The sequence below is a fragment of the Phalacrocorax carbo genome, chromosome Z (assembly GCF_963921805.1).
Source record: "Phalacrocorax carbo chromosome Z, bPhaCar2.1, whole genome shotgun sequence".
Lineage (NCBI taxonomy): Eukaryota > Metazoa > Chordata > Aves > Suliformes > Phalacrocoracidae > Phalacrocorax > Phalacrocorax carbo.
In genome coordinates, this window is record NC_087548.1 from 56,550,669 (window position 1) to 56,570,398 (window position 19,730).

The 19,730-nt window shown below is 46.3% G+C and overlaps 1 protein-coding gene across 1 annotated transcript in view; it reads right to left on the minus strand.

Moving 5' to 3' along the window:
• The window catches only part of SHB (SH2 domain containing adaptor protein B), an 80,787-nt gene extending 62,844 nt beyond the window's left edge, over positions 1 to 17,943 (minus strand). Inside the window, exon 1 of the mRNA XM_064438166.1 lies at positions 16,854 to 17,943. Within this exon, the coding sequence (XP_064294236.1) occupies positions 16,854 to 17,426 (573 nt within the window). The 5' untranslated portion in view covers positions 17,427 to 17,943. The remainder of the gene's footprint in view (positions 1 to 16,853) is intronic.
• Between the last annotated feature and the right edge of the window lie 1,787 nt (positions 17,944 to 19,730).

Below are 19,730 nucleotides of genomic sequence, written 5' to 3' on the forward strand. Positions count from 1 at the left end.
AGGCCTTACAAAAGTCCAGATAGATGACATCTGTTGCTCTTCCCTTTTCCACTGATGCAGTCATTCCATCATAGAAGGCCACTAGGTTGGTCAGGCAGGACTTGCCCTTGGTGAAGCCGTGCTGGCTGCCTTGGATCACCTCCCTGTGCTCCATGTGCCTTAGCATAGCTTCTAGGGGGATCTGTTCCATGATCTTCCCAGGCACAGAGGTGAGGCTGAGAGGTCGGGAGTTCCCTGGTTCCTCCTTTCTACCCTTTTTAAAGAGGGGCACAATGTTTCCCTTTTTCCAGTTGCCAGGGTATTCACGTGACTGCCATGACTTTTCAGATATTATGGGGAGTGGCTTTGCAACTACATCAGCCAGTTCCCTCAGGACTCTGGGATGTATCTGATCGGGTCCCATGGACTTGTACATGTTCAGATTCCTCAGGTGGTCACGAATCTGATCTTCCCTTATAGGAGGATAGGCTTTACCTCCCTGGTCTCCATCTTGTGATCCATCAACCATTGGTTTCATAGGGCAATGCAGGCTACACAGATGCTGCTGTTGCAAGTTTATAAACAGAGTTCTACCTGCTTCTTGCTCAGTAAGGAAAGGGTCCGTCTGTGACCCATCCACTCAATTATTTTAAATTTGAGAATACATCTATACACCTTCCAGCATCTTCCAATAGATCCAAGAGTTATGGAAGGATGGTGAGACAGATTAACTAATAGGCTTTGTTCTCTTCAGAAAAGCAGGTAAAAAAGAAAGTCCAACAAAAAAGTATTTGTATCCCATGCACTGCCATTAGCAAAGTATGTTTTGTAAACTGATTTTCTACACTTCATGGACAATTTACAAGTACTCCAAAACCACACCTTATCTGTTTCTTTGTCAATGGACTGCTTTACAGTAACGTTTACAGAAACAGTGACATATCTAGGAAGATCTGTACCATAGTTCCTTTCCTATCTATCACCAGAATCTACCATAAGTTGTTTCAGCTGCCACGCCTCATATTACTTTCTTCCCTTCAACACAGTGCCTAGCATATAGTTAGTCAAGGATAAAATCATACTGACATAGGGCAGCAAAAGAATGTGAAGTCAAACCATATTCTTTACCATGGGGCAGTGCTCTTCATGAATGTCTGAGAATGAGACACTATAACCAACTGCTGGTAGGCAAGGACATAGACAAAGATGTTTAGGGACACAAACATCTCCCCTATACCAAACAGCGCCAGTGAGCCCGGGGAGCAAAGGACCTCATACAAAAATATAGAACAGGCATTTCTTCAGTGATCCAAGCAAATGCAATTGCAAACTGGCCACACAAGATCAGATTGCAAACCAAAAGTTTACTGGTGAACTTGAAGGTTAAAAAGAAAAACAAAGTTTCACCTTTTTCCTTTCTAGATCCTTTCTGCTCATTAATCAGGCTAAAAGCCATTTACATACATTCCAATACACGTTCCTACTGTGCCTAATTTCTTCTCATTTAGAATTAAAATGCCCTTTAAATCACAATAAACTGCATAACCTTATTCTGTCTATAGCGGGTTTCATTTCCATATATACCTTACAATAGAACGGTTCTAATGGTAACAGTTTGTTTGTAAACTTGCCTTAAGTTGAATCTGTAAATCAGTGTAACAGACGTCTGTCCTTATCTGAGCAGTTCTGAAGGAAAGGCTGCAGATAATAGCTATGATATCATGCAATAGTACGAAAGCTGGATTTATTGTGGCCCAACTGTTGAAAGAGTTGTGTAATGATGTTTTAGTTATGCTTAGTGTCTTGGCATTTCCGTGTTCACATGCAGACTTAACTAACCCAGCTCCTGCACACATCCATGTGAAAATTCAGAGGACAATCTACAGAAGTAAGCACAATTCATTCTTCTTGCTGCTCAGCACCTGTATTCGGCACTGCTTTAGTGACCTCACAATATCATTCTCTCCCATTGACTCACCCAGCCATGCCCAACATGCACTTGATCTGAACAAAGCCCTATTCATTCTTTCATGCTTTTGCAGAAGGACGTATGCTTGTATGCTTTAGAGACTATTGTCAGATTAACTCCACATTCACTTACTGCACAGATTCATCTATAGAATGGGGAAAAGCACTCCAGCTTGACAGATCTGTACCTTAGATCCTGCACTACTGTTCTTACAGGGATGCATTATATTAACATCATAAAAGTCTGTCAGCAACACTCAGGCTCCAGGGCAGTTTTTGAACATCAGAGTTACATTAAGACCTAGGTTCCATGAGACCTCTGAAGACAATTAAACCACTCTTCTGCTCAAAGCAGGAGTAATATGAAAGCCAGACCAGGTTGTTCAGGGTCTTGCCAGCAGAAACTTTGAAAGTCTGCAAAGTCAGAAGGTCCACAACCTCTTTCTCAGCAATATGCATGTTTATGTATATAAAATAACACTTAATAAATGGTAACTATATATTTTGTATAGTTATCACATTTTTGTATATGTGTGTGTATGTACATACTTATAATGTTGATTTTAGAACTTTACAAATTATTTGAACATATGTAACAAGAAAACCTAAATGTATTTAAATAAAACTGGAGACTGCAGCAACAGTTTGAGATCAGACAGAAGATGCATGGACCGGAGGATGTGATTAAGAAGGCATTTGGATTCAGTTCACAGATACGGTTCCCATGAAGATGGAGGATGAGCAAGTGCTACACTGATGGTATGTTCTGGACTCAGCTCAATAATTTAGGAAAATGCTTCCACAGGCAATATGTGGCATCCACCATGTACTTTTCACTTATATTTTAAGTCAGAACCTGTAAGGCAATAAATCTGCTGTTGGCATTTTGACCCTTTTCACCTGCCTTCTTTTGCCACACATGCAAAGTCCAACACTGCATTCATTTTTAGGTAGATTTTTTTTTTTCTTTCATAACCAGTTTAGCCTTATCCAACATTTAGCCATGTACACATCACTACCTTTTGAGATTAAACAATATACCTCCTCCTTGTCTCCTACAGTTACTGGCTTTATCAGTCCAAAGACCTTAATTAGAATTGCTGGCTGAACATAAAAACACAATGACTAAAGAAAGTGTAACAATAGGGACATATTATTTGCTCCTCTAATACTTTTGGTAAGTTAATGCTTGTTCACAGATGCAAATTTAACTTTTACAAGGAATGCTTCAGGGTCTTCATATGTGACATAGACACTGTGAGAACATGAATTGCATCTACAGCATGCAGCATCCTCTTCTGTCTCCAAGAAGTTGTCAGCTGCTGGAACCAGGTCAAAGTTGTCACTACTGAATCAGCAAAGACATGTAAAAGCAATGGATTACTTTCCTCTCTCCCACAGCTGGCTTTTTTGAGTATAGATCCTCATAGCAATAAACAGATAGAAAGATTAAGTAGTGAACTTACGCAGAAGCACTAAGAGTAAACCAACTGCGAAACACACAAGACAAGCTTCCAATTGGCATGTTAGTGCTAGGACATGGAAGGCTACTGTATGCAGTGATATCCATCCCGGGCCTTCCCTGCAGCCCACCTGACCTCTCAAAGAAAAGGCACCAGTCTGCTGAGCAGCAGTAGGGCCACACGGCTCCTCTTTCTGCACCAGGACGCTGAGGGTAGGAAAGAAAGAGGTGCATCCTTCTGGCAGCTCACAAAGGCCTAGCTGTGTAGCTCCAGCCTGTCACCCTGTAATGAGGTGCAGTCATCCAGCCAGTCATCCAAAGATCCAGATGAAGTCAAGTGCACATGACCCATGTGGTGGAAGTTTGTACGGAGCGCACCATCTTCGCATGCAAACTCATTGGCAGTAATGTCCTGGAAAGATGACAAGGCAGCAACAGTGGCGGAGGTGACTGATAACCTCTGGGATTTCAAAGCAAATATCTCTTCCTCCCTCATCTCGGCTGTGGAGAAACTGTCCCAGGAGTTCCAGCAATTAAAGGAGATATGTCCTACTCCCCACTGGTATGGACCAGCCATTAGGAGTAAGCATCCTTTTGCTCAAGAGAGAGGATACATGCCATGGGCCACCCTATGGTTCTACCTGCATGACCATGGAGAGGACATGAGGAAGTGGGATGGAAAACTCACCTCGACCCTAGAGCCACGGGTATGTGAGCTGCAAGGAAAAACAATCACTCAGGGAGGCTCTTCCAGGAAAGCTGCTGCTCCAGTTTCCAGTGAGCAGTTCCCCAGACAGAGGAGTAGAAGCACTGATTTTATTTCTAAGTGTAATAGAGGGACTCCTGATTCACATTTGCAGGAAGTGAGTTGTGACTGCCATGATCAGGACTAGAGGGGCCCTGCCTCCAGCCACGTGGAGGAAAGGGATAACCGGGCTTACTGGACTGTGTGGATCTGATGGCCTGGCACATCCGACCCACAGGAGTATAAAGTTTCAGCGGACACCGGCGCACAGTGCACCTTAATGCCATCAAACTATATAGGGGCAGAACCCATCAGCATTGCTGGAGTGACAAGGGGATCCCAAGAGCTAACTGTATTGGAGGCCAAAGTGAGCCTCACTGGGAATGAGTGGCAAAAGCACCCCACTGTGACTGGCCCCGAGGCTCTGTGCATCCTTGGCATAGACTACCTCAGGAGAGGGTACTTCAAGGACCCAGAAGGGTACAGGTGGGCTTTTGGTGTAGCTGCCTTGGAAACGGAGGAAATTGAACAGCTGTCTGCTTTGCCTGGCCTCTCGAAGGACCCTTCTGTTGTGGGGTTGCTGAGGGTCAAAGAACAACAGGTGCTGATTGCCACCACAACAGTGCACCAGCAGCAATATTGCACCGAGACTCTCTGATTCCCATCCATGAGCTCATTCACCAACTGAGGAGCCAAGGAGTCATCAGTAAGACCTGCTAATCCTTTAACAGTCCCATATGGCCAGTGCGGAAGTCTAATGGAGAGTGGAGGCTAACAGTAGACTATTGTGGCCTGAATGAAGTCACTCCGCCACTGAGTACTGCTGTGCCAGACTTGCTAGAATTTCAGTATGAACTAGAGTCAAAGGCGGCCAAGTGGTATGCCACAATTGATATTGCTAATGCATTCTTCTCAATCCCTCTGGCAGCAGAGTGCAGACCACAGTTTGCTTTCACTTGGAGGGATGTCCAGTACACCTGGAATTGACTGCCCAGGGTGAAAACACAGTCCTACCCTTTGCTGTGGACTGATCCATACTGCATTGGAACAAGGTGGAGCTCCCGAACACTTTCAACACATTGATGACATCATCATGTGGGACAACACAGCAGAAGAAGTTTTTCAGAAAGGGAAGAAAATAGTACAAATCCTTCTGAAGGCTGTTTTCATTAAAACAAAGCAAAGTTAAGGGACCTGCAGAAGAGATCCAGTTTTTAGGAATAAAATGTCAAGATGGCTGTCATCAGATTCCAACAGATGTGATCAACAATATAACAGCCATGTCTCCACCAACTAGCAGAAAGGAAACACAAGCTTTCTTGGGCATTGTGCGTTTTTGGAGAATGCATATTCCAAATTACAGTCTGATCGTAAGCCCTCTCTCTCAAGCGACCCAGAAGAAGAATGATTTCCAATTGGGCCCTGAGCAACAACAGGCTTTTGAACAAATTAAGCAGGAGATACCTCATGTAGTAGCTCTTGGACCAGTTCAGCCAGGAGAAGATGTAAAAAATGTGCTCTACACTGCAGCTGGGGACAATGGCCCTACCTGGGGCCTCTGGCAGAAAGCGCCAGGGGAGACCCGAGGTCGACCCATAGGGTTTTGGAGTTGGGGATGCAGAGGGTCCGAAGCCCGCTATACTCCAACTGAAAAAGAGATATTGGCAGCATACGAAGGGGTTCAAGCTGCTTCAGAGTGGTTGGTACCAAGGCACAGTTGCTCCTGGCACCCCAACTGCCGGTGCTGGGCTGGATGTTGAAAGGGCAGGTCCCGTCTACACACCATGCAACTGATGCTACATGGAGTAAATGGGTTGCACTGATCTCCCAGCGGGCTCGAGTAGGAAACCCCAGTCGCCCAGGAATCTTGGAAATGTCATGGACTGGCCAGAAGGCAAAGACTTCGGATTATCACCAGAGGAGGTGACACGTGCTTGAAGAAGCCCCACTCTATAACAAACTGCCAGAAAATGAAAAGTAATACACCCTGTTCACTGATGGGTCCTGTCGCCTTGTGGGGAAGCACCGGAGATGGAAGGCTGCTGTATGGAGTCCTACACAACAAGTCACAGAAACTGCTGAAGGAGAAGGTGAATTGAGCCAGTTTGCAGAGGTAAAGGCCATCCAGCTGAACAGGAAAAGTAGCCAGTGCTCTGTCTCTATACTGACTCATGGATGGTGGCAAATGCCCTGTGGAGATGATTACAGCAGTGGAAGCAAAGCCACTGGCATCACAGAGGCAAACCCATCTGGGCTGCCACACTGTGGCAAGATATTGCTGCCAGGGTAGAGAACCTGGTTGTGAAAGTACATCGTGTGGATGCTCACATCCCCAAGAGTCAGGCCACTGAAGAACATCGGAACAACCAGCAGGTAGATCAGGCTGCCAAGATTGAAGTGGCTGAGGGGGATCTGGACTGGCAGCATAAGGGTGAATTATTTCTAGCTCGGTGGGCCCATGACACCTCAGGCCATCAAGGGAGAGATGCAACATACAGGTGGGCTCGTGATCGAAGGGTGGACTTGACCATGGATGTTATTGCACAGGTTATCCATGAATGTGAAACCTGCGCTGCAATCAAGCAAGCGAAGCGGGTAAAGCCTCTGTGGTGTGGGGGACGATGGCTGAAATATAAATATGGGGAGGCCTGGCAAATTGGCTATATGACACTCCCACAGACCCGCCAAGGCAAGCGCCATGTGCTTACAATGGTAGGAGCAACCACCAGCTGGCTGGGAACATATCCTGTCCCCCACGCCACTGCCCGGAACACTGTCCTGGGTCTTGAAAAACAAGTCCTGTGGCGACATGGCACCCCAGGGAGAACTGAGTCAGAAAACGGGACACATTTGCGAAACAACCTCATAGACACCTGGGCCAAAGAGCATGGCATTGAGTGGGTGTATCACATCCCCTATCACGCACCAGCCTCTGGGAAAATTGAACAGTACAATGGACTGTTTTAGCAATGGACTGTTAAAAACTACATTGAGATCAATGCGGGGTGGAACATTTAAACACTGGGATATATATTTAGCAAAGCCACCTGGTTAGTCAACACGAGGGGATTTGCCAATCGAGCTGGCCCTGCCCAGTCAGAACCCTTACATGCTGTGGAAGGGGACAGAGTCCCTGTAGTGCACGTAAAAAATATGCTGGGGAAAAGAGTCTGGTTTCTTCCTGCCTCAGGCAAGGGCAAACCCATTTGTGGGATTGCTTTTGCTTGAGGACCTGGGTGCATGAGGTGGGTGATGTGGAAGGATGGAGGCATCTGATGCGTGCCTCAAGAAGATTTGATTTTGGGTGAAAACAGCCAATGAACTGAATGGTATGCTGTTAATTGCTATATAATGTTGTATGTCATCACTACTATGGTTGCTATATACCATATCAATGGTATCATGGTGGGAATCTCCCAAATTAATAAAAAATACTTTTCATTGAACCAAGAAAAGTGTAGTAGTGATAGAAGGAGGACTAACAGTGCAGCGGTGATGGAACAAGGACTGACTTCAGCATGCCACAATCCAGTTCCACACATACCATCTCTCCAGCCCTGAAAGACTCGTACAATAGATGAAGCCCAAAGTCATGGACTAAATGAACTAAACGGACATTTCACGGACATTTTACAGGGGTGGCCCATAGACTAGGGGAATGATAAATGAAATCTATATATTCTATTAAAGGATGATAAGGTGGGTAGGGGTTCTTGAAGTTCTATTGGACAGTATGGGACCTGAGCATGTTGTAAATGGTATGGAATAAGGGGTGGATACTGTCATGGTTTTAGCTGGGATAGAGTTAATTTTCTTCACTGCAGCTGGCATAGTGCTGTGCTTTAGCCTTAGTATGAAAACAATGTTGAGATAACACACCAATGTTTTAGTTGTTGCGGCATAGTGCTTGTACTAGTCAAGGGCTTTTCCAGCTTCCCATGCTCTGTCGGGTGAACAAGAAGCCGGGAGGGGAGGGAGCACAGTCAAGAGAGCAGATTCAAACTGGCCAAGGGGATATACCATATCATGTAACGTCATGCCCAGTATGTTAACTGGGGGGAGCTGGCTGGGGGAGGGAGGCAGCAATTGCGGCTTGGGGACTGGCAGTGTCAGTCGGTGAGTGATGAGCGATTGTATCGTTTGTGGTTTTGGTTTTTTCCCTTTTTCCCTTTTCCTTTTTATTACATTATCATTATTGTTATTATAATAATAATAATTATTATTATCATTATTCTTTTAATTATTAAACTGTTCTTATCTCAACCCACAAGTTTTTTTTTGCTTTTGGTCTTCCAATTCTCTCCCCCACCCAGAGGGGTGGGGGGAAGTGAGCAAGCGGCTGCGTGGTGTTTAGTTGCTGACTGGGGCTGAACCACGACACATGTCCTCCCTGTATAACACAATTCAGCATCTCTTCTGTGATACCAGATCAGCATTTAAAATTACTTCAGTATTCAGCAGACACGTACACCACCAAGCATCCTCAGAGGTATGGTGACAGTGGCCCCAACTCAACAGCCCCCATGTTCCCTCCAATACTTTCCATCATCCTTGAAAGCCAGCTGGAAACCTGTCAGCAACACCTGTGCAGTTCAGTGAACCCAAACCATGTAAGTCATCCATTTCAATACACATAGCTTCACAATCATATACAGGCCAAATCAACCATTCATTGATTCACACAGTGCAGTGTTACGCATAACAGTTGGGAGCTATTCCACAGCCAAAGACCTCTCCAAGTACCCCACTGGACTCAGAGAATGGGGAGGAGGGAGGGACAGAGAAAGCAGGCATTTGTCTGCAGCTTGGGGACACCTGTTCTTCCCAAAAGATAATGCAATAAGCATTCTAGGCAGCTCTCAGCCTTCCTTTTATGATCTTGGAGCATCTGGCAATTTTTAGTTTCTCGTAGGTTGCAGGCTTCTGATTCTCATCTATCTTTGAGTGATTTGCCTAATCCTCACAGCAGAAAAATTGCTCCCAGGATTTACCACATCATCCAGCTCACCTTCTTTATTGCTGCTGCAATCTCAGTAACTTTGCACTGCCTTTATCAGAGATACGTGTCTGTCAGCCACAACGGAGCTTCTCAAATGAATTTCAGGTTTTAAACTGCCTGCAGTGGCCTTCAATATCCCCTGCAGATGTCTGGCAGTGCAATCATGCCAATCACTATGGCTAACCAGCTTATTTCTTTAATGTAGATGTGCCAGGGTATGGGAGACAAGAGAACCTCTGGAGGTGGATGCAAAGGAAAGTCTCTCTAATCTGAAACAGAGCGCAATTAGACACAGATCACAACAGCCAAAGCAAGCTGAACCAATGCTTTCTCACTGACTGGCAGGACATTCTCCCAGTTTAACACTAACCGCGCATTTACTCCTTTCTACACCCACCACAGGCAGAGTTAGACAGAATACATGAAATCTAATAAGCATGAAATCTGGCATGAAATTTAATGTGTTCAAAAGCCAGATTCTGCACCTGGGATGGAGTAACGCTGGGCACAAGTATAAATTGGGAGAGAAATGGCTGGAAAGCCACCTGCAGAAAGGGATCTGGGGGTGCTGGTCGGCAGCAGGCTCAATAGGAGTCAGCGGTGTGCCCTGGCAGCCAAGAGGACCAACCGCATCCTGGGGTACATCAGGTGCAGCATAACCAGCCAGTCAAAAGAGGTGATTATCCCACTGTATTCAGTGTTGGTGTGGCCTCACCTTGAGCACTGTGTGCAGTTCTGGGTCCCCAATTTAACAAGGATGTTAAGGTACTCAAATGCATCCAAAGGAGGGCAACAAAGCTGGTGAAAGGGCTGTAATACATGTCCTCTGAGGAGCGGCTAAAGGCTTTGGAGAAAAGGAGGCTGACGGGCAACTCCATTGCTCTCTACAGCCTCCTGAGGAGGGCAAGTGATATCCAGTAACAAGACACGTGGGAATGGTTCAAAACTGCGTCAGAGGAGTTTCAGACTTGACATCATAAAACGTTTCTTTAGAGGGAGGATGGTCCATGACTGGAAAAGGCTTCCAAGAGAGGTGGTCGATGCCTATCAGTGTTTAAGAGGCATTTGGACAATGCCCTGAATAATATGCTGAAGTGGTCTGGCAGTTTGACTAGATGACCATTGTAGGTCCCTTCCAACTGAAGATGTCCTATTCTATTCTATACAAAGGCCAAAAATCTGCTTCCTGGAACAACAATGGTTGAAACTACAGAAGAAAGGTTGCAGCTGAACAGTAGAACTGACTTTAAAGAAAAAGACTGCCCTAAACCTTCACTTGGAGAGAATCTATTGGATGTAACATCTTCCTTAACAAACTTCTGCAGCAGGCCCACTTTACTGAGCTACAATCTAACAATCTTTATAAGGTCCCTACACAGAAACTACCCACAGACTATGTAGCACAGCTGTAGGCCAGTTTGTATCTCACGCTTTACATACTCATCTTTAAAACTACATTTGGGACACTTGTGACTTTTATTTGAATATTTAAGACTATCTTTTGTTACTTCAGGGTTTGTTTATTTTTTAAACCTTGCAAGACTAAAACAGGTCTTTAAATATCTCAGAAGAGCACACATCTGAATTCCAAGAGGGTAGTATGTTCACACACACTCCTCCCATAGTAACCTTCAGCAGCCTTTAGTCCACAGTCATAAAGAAATATCACATTATAAACTGTAAGTGGCTGAAGTCCCCCAGTAGTCACTACTACTCTCTTACATAAAGCCTGTGAAATGTTTTGAAATCCTTTGGGAATATAGCCACTGAAAATCCAGTATCTAGTATTTTTGCAAAGCCACATGGAGAAGACACAAGAATTCAAGCATTACTGTTTGACATTGATGTATGGAATTCAGCTACAGAAACAAAGCCTTAGAGAGCTGTGACTGTTCACCGTAGACAAGAGAAAGCTCAGGGAGGATCTTATCAATGTGTATAAATACCTGAAGGGAGGGTGCGAAGAGGACACAGCCAGGCTCTTTTCAGTGGTACACGGTGACAGAACAAGAAGCAATGGGCACAGACTGAAACACAAGAGCTTCCATCTGAACCAAAGGAAATGCTTTTTCCACTTTGAAGGTGACAGAACATTGGCACAGGTTTCCCAGAGAGATCATGGAGTCTCCACCCTTGCAGATATTCAAAAGCTGTCTGGACATGGTCTTGGGCAACTGGTTCTACGTGGCCCTGCTTGAGCAGGGGAGGCTGGACAAGATCTCCCTTCCAAGCTCAAACATTCTGCAGTTTTGTGATTCTGTCCTTGCAGTAAAGGCTAAAACCTTGGTGCCAATTTCAGTCATTACCAAATGTCTTCTGGTAACTATTTCAAAATTCTACCTTGATACAGATGGGGAGAAGAAAGATAAAGCACCAAGCTCAGACTAACTCTGCTCCAGAACACACACCAGTCAGCTCTCATGACACAGATATTCAGAAAACAAGTTGAAGAGACAGAAAAGCTCACATGTTAATTCTTGTTGTCCACAAGGACAGGGGCACTACATCAGGACTGAAGTGTCTGTGATTACAGGTGCAACCAAACAGATTACAGCTGGACAACACAAGGAAAGACCAATACAAACACAGGCACTTTTAAAAAGAAAAACGTGTCCCTTCTGAGTTTTTGCCTAGAACTTTTAACCTCATACCTAACAGCCTGTATCCCTCACACTCTCAGTCCAAAAGAGATGAGCACTTTGTACCATGCAATGAGCCCAGAAATTAAGCATATGATAACTCAGAGTCTGTGTTCCTAAGAGCAGTGTGGATCTCCTGGATTTGGGAAGACAGTCCAGCACAGAAACATGTTAGTCTTGCATGCTCTCCTGTGAAGCAAGAGAGGGTACATGTAAAAGCATGGTGCAAGCATGTGCTCATACTCCTGGGGGGCCAACTGAGCACAGTTCATAGACACTAGATACACAGGTTGCATGGAAAGATCAAAGGTCCACCACTCTGCCCAGCTCCCTTATGGGCATTTGTACTGCAGTATTAGCCTTTTTCAGATTAAGGCCACATGAAACACTGTCAGTTACAGTTTCCCAGTAAACAGTTCAATAAGCAAATCCTAGTTCAGAAGGGGCAAGTCATTCTTGGTGCTTGAAGCCAGTAACTGAGGGACTTTCCTTCAGTGGTTTGTTTCTGCTTAATGCAAAGTATACACGATACACCCTTCCAGAAGACTAAGACGCCCTCCTTCAATCTCCAGGTGTCCAATTGCTTCATACTCCCCCCTAATAGACCTCCTCCTCTTGGATCTCTCTGTGCCCAAGAGCCTGAAAATTTGGGTGGTTCCCAGAACTGAGACTGTTCCAAGCTGTGCACTAAACTGCAGATGCCAGGAATACTGGTAACTGAACAGCCTACCACATCACTTCAAACTGCCCTAAAGTCACTAAGACTCCACAGGCTCAGCTAATAACTAAACATCTTCCCATTTGTAAGACTGTGTTAGTCCTTGAATCATGAGACAGACGTGTGGAAAAATGCATTTATAGTTGCACTATAGCAACATGAGATACAAGGTAAAAAATGCAGCTTGCTGCCTTTATTTGTGGCTTTGCCCAAGCCATTCGTGCAGGTTCACAGGACCAGTGGCCACCAGTATCTTTTTCTTAAGACCTTTGACTCGAAGATAGACCCATACACCAATGGGAACCACATGCAGAGAGGAATACTGTTTCAGAGTAGAACCAAGTGTCAAGAGTGGCAGCCTGACACCCTGCAGCAATCGATTAAACATGGGATGGGAATAAGACACAGTTACATTTGTGGTTTAGGATCTCTAGAAACTATATACTTTGCTATAAATAACCCCAACACTGCTTAGACATCTTCCTAATGTTTTCTCAGTACACCTTGAAATACCAGCTGCAAGATTCTGTTAAATACACCTGACTTGTTCTCACTTGCAAGGTCAAAAAAAAAACTTAGACCTTCCACACACAGAAATAAGACAAACGTCTTCTCAATGTTTACTAAAAGGTTTTAATTATATGCAGATATTAATAATGTTCCATGGAGCCTAAGCACTTTCATGAAAGACCTTCGAAGTTCAAACAGCATTTCCAGAGTCTATTGCAATGTCAGAAAGGAACTTTTTTCTTACATAATGGGGGGGAAAGCTTTCAAGGAAAATAGGTTTAGCTAGCAGCCAGATCTCTACACCACACACTTCTGAGGTGAATCCCACGGAAACAATGGGTTGGGTTTTTTCCTTTTACAAATGTAGAATTCACACAGAGACATTGTTTTCAGACCTCTGTAAATCAAGTCAGCAACTATGCTGCCCTGAACAGCTTCCTGCCTGATTGCTGCTGCCACACAACATTTGCATACTTTTGCACTGGATCTGCTCTGCCTGTGCAGAACTGATCTATTTTCTACAACACCAGATATGTCCTGTCCTGTGGAAATGGATATTGTAACTTGCAGTGTCTTCTGCATTCAATATCCAGAACTGCTGCACAGTTCTGCCTGTGCTGCACAGAGGGAATGCAAAATGGTGTTTATTATGAAATAATTCTCTTTTAAAGGACAAGTATGCTACATTTCCAGATTTTAAATCTTAAGCATATCCAGCAACAGAGTATCATACAGTTGCTCCTTGAATAGTGTTCCAGGTTCTTCAGCTGCAAATCCAGGCAGAGAAATGTTTAGGTTCAAAAAAAAAAAAAAAAAGCATAATAGGTAAGAAAATACACAAAGTATACTTTCACACAGACACTTTCCCCTCAACTATGTCTACTTTCATGGATTTACACATACCATACAATGCCAGATAGAGAGTCACTGAGGAAGGCGTCAGCTCATTCTTTTAGATCTCCAGTTCACCAAGTGGTTTGCCAAGGTTAAGCCAATTCATGCATTTATTCTTACACAAATACAGTAGCTGACAGGTTGTTCTGGCATATAGCCACATGTTGTTCCAGCTTGCCTACAATCATTTGTCTGCCACAGGAGAGCCAAGCAGTTAACATCTTCCAAGCCAGCACTAAAGATGGAAGCCAGTAGATTTTTATCCTCCATACTGGAGGAACTGAGCTGCTTCTGCCATGAATTCTGACATAGCCTGCTCTCCCTTGTTTGAAGATGAGCATCACTGTTAAAGCCCCAAAACCCGGCTGATTGTACTACCTAAATAAGAAAATACACCCACCAATTTGAATTCAAAGACATGTGGGAATGGTGACTCTCCCTGGGCATCTGTTATAAAGGTTAGTCACATCACTATTAAAGATGCATGGCAATTTGGGTGTCTGCCTCAACTTTAGTTGGTACTTCTACCACTATACTTCAAAGCCTCCTGAACCCCAGATACATTACATCTCTGTGGTTACTTTTATAGCCTATGCCTGAAGTCTTGCAAAATACAATCATGCCTGCCATTGTTTTTAATCTCCATCTCCTTTACTCCCTGAATCAGCTAGCCTACCATTTTCTCCTGGGAATTTAGACTAACCAGTCTGTCATTATTCATACTTTGCCATTTGTCCTTTAGAAATAACCACATGAAACAAGCATCTTCCTGAATCTCCTTCCCATTCAAGTAACTCTTTCAAGTTTAGCACACAACTGAGCTCTTCAGCCAACTCTTTACTGATGACCAGTCACAGAAGTTATACATTTCCTCACTGAATTTGTTGAAAACCAGACTTCTCACTGCTCAGTTAACTCATAAAGGAAAACAGCACTCTATCCTTGTATGTGAAAAAGAAAAACTTACACAGTTTATTTCCACTTGCTTTGTTTGCCACTGAACTATACACACTCTGTTAACTAAATTCCTCATTTTTTTCTCATCATTGAATGACACATGAGGAGAGCAGCAGTTCTCTGTGTGCCCACTATGACAACTGCTTAGCAGGTTCACCTGCCAGGCTTTACATTTCAGGGCTGTGAAATTGAGAGATTTCATTTCCACTACTGGGAGGAAATAGCAGAACTGAAAAGAAGGCAACCAAATTCTGTCATGGGTGGGGGCAGGCACCCCTATTTTTTGAGGTGTAGGGATGATTTTATTTTTTGACATGTTAAGATTTTCTGCTTGTCACATATAGTTCTCTCTCTCAAAAACAGAAAGAATGTGACTATGACATAAGTTCTTTAGAACAAATTGTAGGCTGCTCATTCCAAACAAGTTTTAGAACCTGCAACAAGGGCTTGGCAGCAGCACACAGATTTATGACCACACAAGGTAGCAGGTTACCTAGCAACAGATGCAGTTTTTGCTTTGAAAATTGATTCAGTAAGGTCTAAAATTGAAATTTAATTATTTTCAGAAAATCATGCCCTATTAAAAAAAAATAGTAGTTGCACTTGGAAGCATTTTGCCCTAAGCAGTTATTTTCTCTGAAGTATGAAGCTGCTGAGAGTATTTGCCTAAGAGCACATACATGGTTTCAACACAGGCAATAGAAAGAAGACTGAATATACTGAGACTGTAACATAGTAAGACTCTAATTTTAATCATTCACTTCCACAGAAGAAGTTGCTTCCAGACAGGACCTACACCTAAAACAACAATGTAATAAATTATAAACTTTTGATCTGTATCATCATCACCACCACCACAAGCTGATTTATCTGGAATTCCACCTGGACAGAATATAATTCATCAAGTTGTCACGGAAGTGTGTCACCGCTCAATGCAATGATGTTACATATTTAAACATGTACACACAGATCATTTAAACTGATAACATTCAGCACATACTTAGAATTGCTGTGATATGACTATTACACTGAACTCCTAAATGCCAATTTACAACATGAAGAAATATTAACTTCCAAGGTATGAAGAATCTAAACTATACTCACAGGACCACCAGAGATTGAGGCATATGTGCTGTGCTTGCAAAATAACTCACACTCCTTCCCTCTGCACAGCTTCCCAGCCGTAAGCAGAGTTCCTGGGCCCAGCACTTTCTAGTTCTATATCTATAGTATTTCCTTAATATTTGTAAAGAGCAACCAGTAAAAGACAGGAGAACATTTGCAACTGAGCCAGTAGCTATAGAACTTGCTTCAGGTACCTGCCAGTTGGAAACACAGTTATCATGGAAGTTGTGATGCTGTTGTCACAAAGGACTTTAAACTACTTCACCTTTGACACTGAACTAGGAGGCAAAGGAGTTATTACTGAACATGTGACAAACTCTCTCCTTAAAAACTGGTGGTCTGACTCGGGATGGCATCGGGTTTGATTTTTTTTTTTTTTTACATGACCTTTCAATACCACGTGCAATGGGGATGAGGCCACAACTTTGGGTCACAAGTCAGTTTGGGACTTCTCAGGTGACTTTAGAGCTCCCCAAGCACCCTCTCAGAATACTCACACCCTGTTCCACAGGAGCATGCCAACCCAAGAGCCTTGATACCAGCCATGAGGTTGCAGTGCACTGTGCCCAGAGCAGGGCTAGGCACACCTGCAAACCAGCCCCATCAGAAGGGAGGTGAGTTTGAAAAGCCAGAGGACAGGGCACCACCACTTCATGTGCCAGCCTTGCATATGCCCTGCCTGTCCCGAGATGTTAAAAAGGGCCAGGCCACCCAGGGGAGCATGGTGGAGAACAGAGGCCACTCCAGGTGTGTTCAGACAGGAGCTAGTCCCCTCACCAAAAATCCTTCCAGGGGCTGACATAGCCCCAGCCCTACTACCTAGTCTACAGCGGCGGGAACAGGAGCACAACACTTACTTTATCTTTCACAGCAGAGGGGACAGATGTTGCCAGCTGCTTGGTGAGTTTCTTGTCCGCGCCATCGTTGCCACCGCCGCTCTCGACCTTGATAAGCCGGTGCTTGGGGGAGATGTACTTCACGTCGGGCGGCGTCGCCGGGCGGCGCTCGCTGTGGCTGCGAAAGAGGTGCGGGGAGTCGGCTGCACAGGTGGCGGGGGGCGCGGCGCAGCACGACGAGGAGGAGAACGCCCTGGGGGCCGCCTCGCCCAGGTCCTCGGGCGCGGAGTAGTCCGGGCGGCACATCGCGCGCAACTTGCGCAGGGACGAGCCGGGCCCGCTGTAGGGGTCCTCGAAGTCACGGTCTTTCTGAGCGCGGTAGGCGCGGAGCAGGTCGCTGGTGTCGTCGCGCAGGCGGCGGTGCGGGAAGCCGGGCGAGGTGTGGTGGTGAAGGTGGAGGTGCAGCGGCCCGTCGGGGCGAGGCGCGCTGCCGGCACCGTTGCGTTTCTCTCGGTAGTCGGGCCGCGGGGGCTGCGGGGGGCCCTTGGTCTTGTTGTTGCCCAGGCTGAAGTACTTATTCAGCCATTTGGCCATCGTCTCCCCCGGCCGCCGCCGCTCAGCTCCGCGCGCTGCCCGCGGCGCCGCGCGCGCCAGCCCCGCTCACCGCCGCCGCCCGCATGGAGGAGCGGTGCGGTGCGGCGGGGCGGGCCGGCCGCCCCCCTCCGCGCGCACGCCGCTCTTCCGCAGCCGGCGACGGGAAGGGCCTCGCTTAGGCCCCCGACTTGCCGGCGGGACGGACGGAACCGTTCCCGGCCCGCGCCAGGCGCTCGCCGTAGCTCCGCGCCCTCCCCCGCGGCTCCGGGGCTCTCGCGAGCGCAGCTCCCGCTCCTCCGCTCTTGCAGCGCAGCCCGGCCTGACCTCAGCACGCACCGGAGAGGCGGAGGACGCATCTGCATGCACGCCAGGGCCCGCCCACCGGCACCGCCACCGCCACTGCTGGGGGCGGGGAGCGGCGGGCGGGGCCGGGCCAGGTGCCGGCGGGCGGTGTCGCGGCGGGGCGGGCGGTGCGGTGCGGTGCGGCGCGCTCCGTCCTGGCCGCGGGGCGGGAGGTGAGCTGGCCGCGCGTCTTCCTGCAGGGGGCCTGCTGCGGGGCTCATCGCTGCCTCCTCGTAAGCCCTGGGAAGGACAGGACGCGCATAATCATCACCATCATCATCAGCAGCAGCAGCAGCAGATGTAGCAAGGGTCTCTGGGAAGCGGGGGAGTGTCGGTACGGCCTTTTCCTGCGCTCCGCGGCAGAAAGGACGCGGGAGGGGGGGTGCGTGTCAGTCCCCGCCGGGCCGGTGCTGCGGAGCGTGGGAACCGCCGAGGCTTCCGCTCTGCGTCCATGAAAGGGTGGGGAGCGGAGCTGCTGCCGCCAGGAGGCAGGAGGTACAGGTGCTTTTCCTTTCCTAGCTGGCCTGATGTTTAGGAGCCTCTGCCTGTCCTCTAGCCTGTCGTCTCGAAGGCCTAGGACGCCTGCAGCCAGGGTGATGTGGTTTCCGCCACTGTCTGTAGTTTGCTGTCTGACTTTTCTAGTATTGCTACCTGTGTGCCCACCTTCACCTCAGTGGAGTAAAGGGGGTCTTAGACTGGTCTCAGCTGGCCCCTGTCAAAGGGCAGCAAGCCCTGTTGTTGGCTAAGCAAACAGGATATTTTGTATTTTGTTGGTGGGTGCCTTTCCCGGGTGCTTGGATGTGTTCTTAACATGAACACCAGAGGTCCTAACATGCTTTCTGTGCCGAAGGGTGACCTGAAATTAGACTAGAAATGTAAGCACTTTTTGAAGATGGGAAAGGCAATTGTTATGCAGTGTTTGCAGTGTGAAGATGTCAGGAGCTAATCACGTTTTGCACTGTTGCTTTTCATCATTTGGAAAGATGGACGTCTTCTTATCTTCTCCTTTTATATTCAGAACAGGGGAGGGGGAGAGGAGGAACGTTTTATCTACTTCTTATTACAAGTCCCCTCTGTAGTGCCATGTTGCATTTTGGCAATCATCTGTGCAGTGCGCCGTTGGCACTGTTGAAGCCCAACATCATACCTGTAGTACATTTTACACACCCACTCCTGTCATGAATTCTGAGGGCAGAATGGAGTCAGTTACCATCACGAGTTAATTATCATCAAGAAATTCCTTGAGTTTGGTCATTACCATGCAGCTCACTCAAGGTAACTGTGTCTGTATGTTTTAGTGACCTCCTGAGAACCAAGCTCCTCCACTGTGAACACAGGTTCCATTATAATTCCTTCCTCACAGGACTTACTGAAGCATTACCATCAGCTTTTGTGGAAAGGAGGATAGCATGCTCCCTTTACTGGTTTGGGCAACTGGAAACATTTCTTCTTCTACATCCTTAGTGCTGCTCTCCCATTTCTGCTCAGCACATTCATCCTGTCTGCCTTTAGTTTTTTTCAGAGCAGCTTCTCAGCCTGAGCCTGAGAAGTGTTGTCCTGTTTCTTCACTGGCTAGTACCAGGGCTTTTCAGGGGGTTGCAAGACTCCCAACAGTTGCTGTTTCTAGAAATGGCATGTTCTAGGCCCTTTATACAAGGGTGAGGTTTTGCCCTGAAGCAAGATGAGTTTCAATTTCTATAAAACACCCATTACCCAGAAGTCTAGCAGCTCCCTAATTCCTGTTCTTCCAGTCTTTCCATTAAGAATTTGGCTCCAGCAAGGGGGCATGGGAGGGGTAGCAAGGCCCTAGGAGCACCCCAAACCCAGGCCAATACTGTCCCTTCTGGCTTATTGAGGAACTACATTTTCTCCATTGCATTGACAGGCAGCTTGGAGTGACAGGTGAGCAAAATGATGCCAGTGCACAGCAGGTTCTCTAATATTTCAGAGGTTGTCTTAATT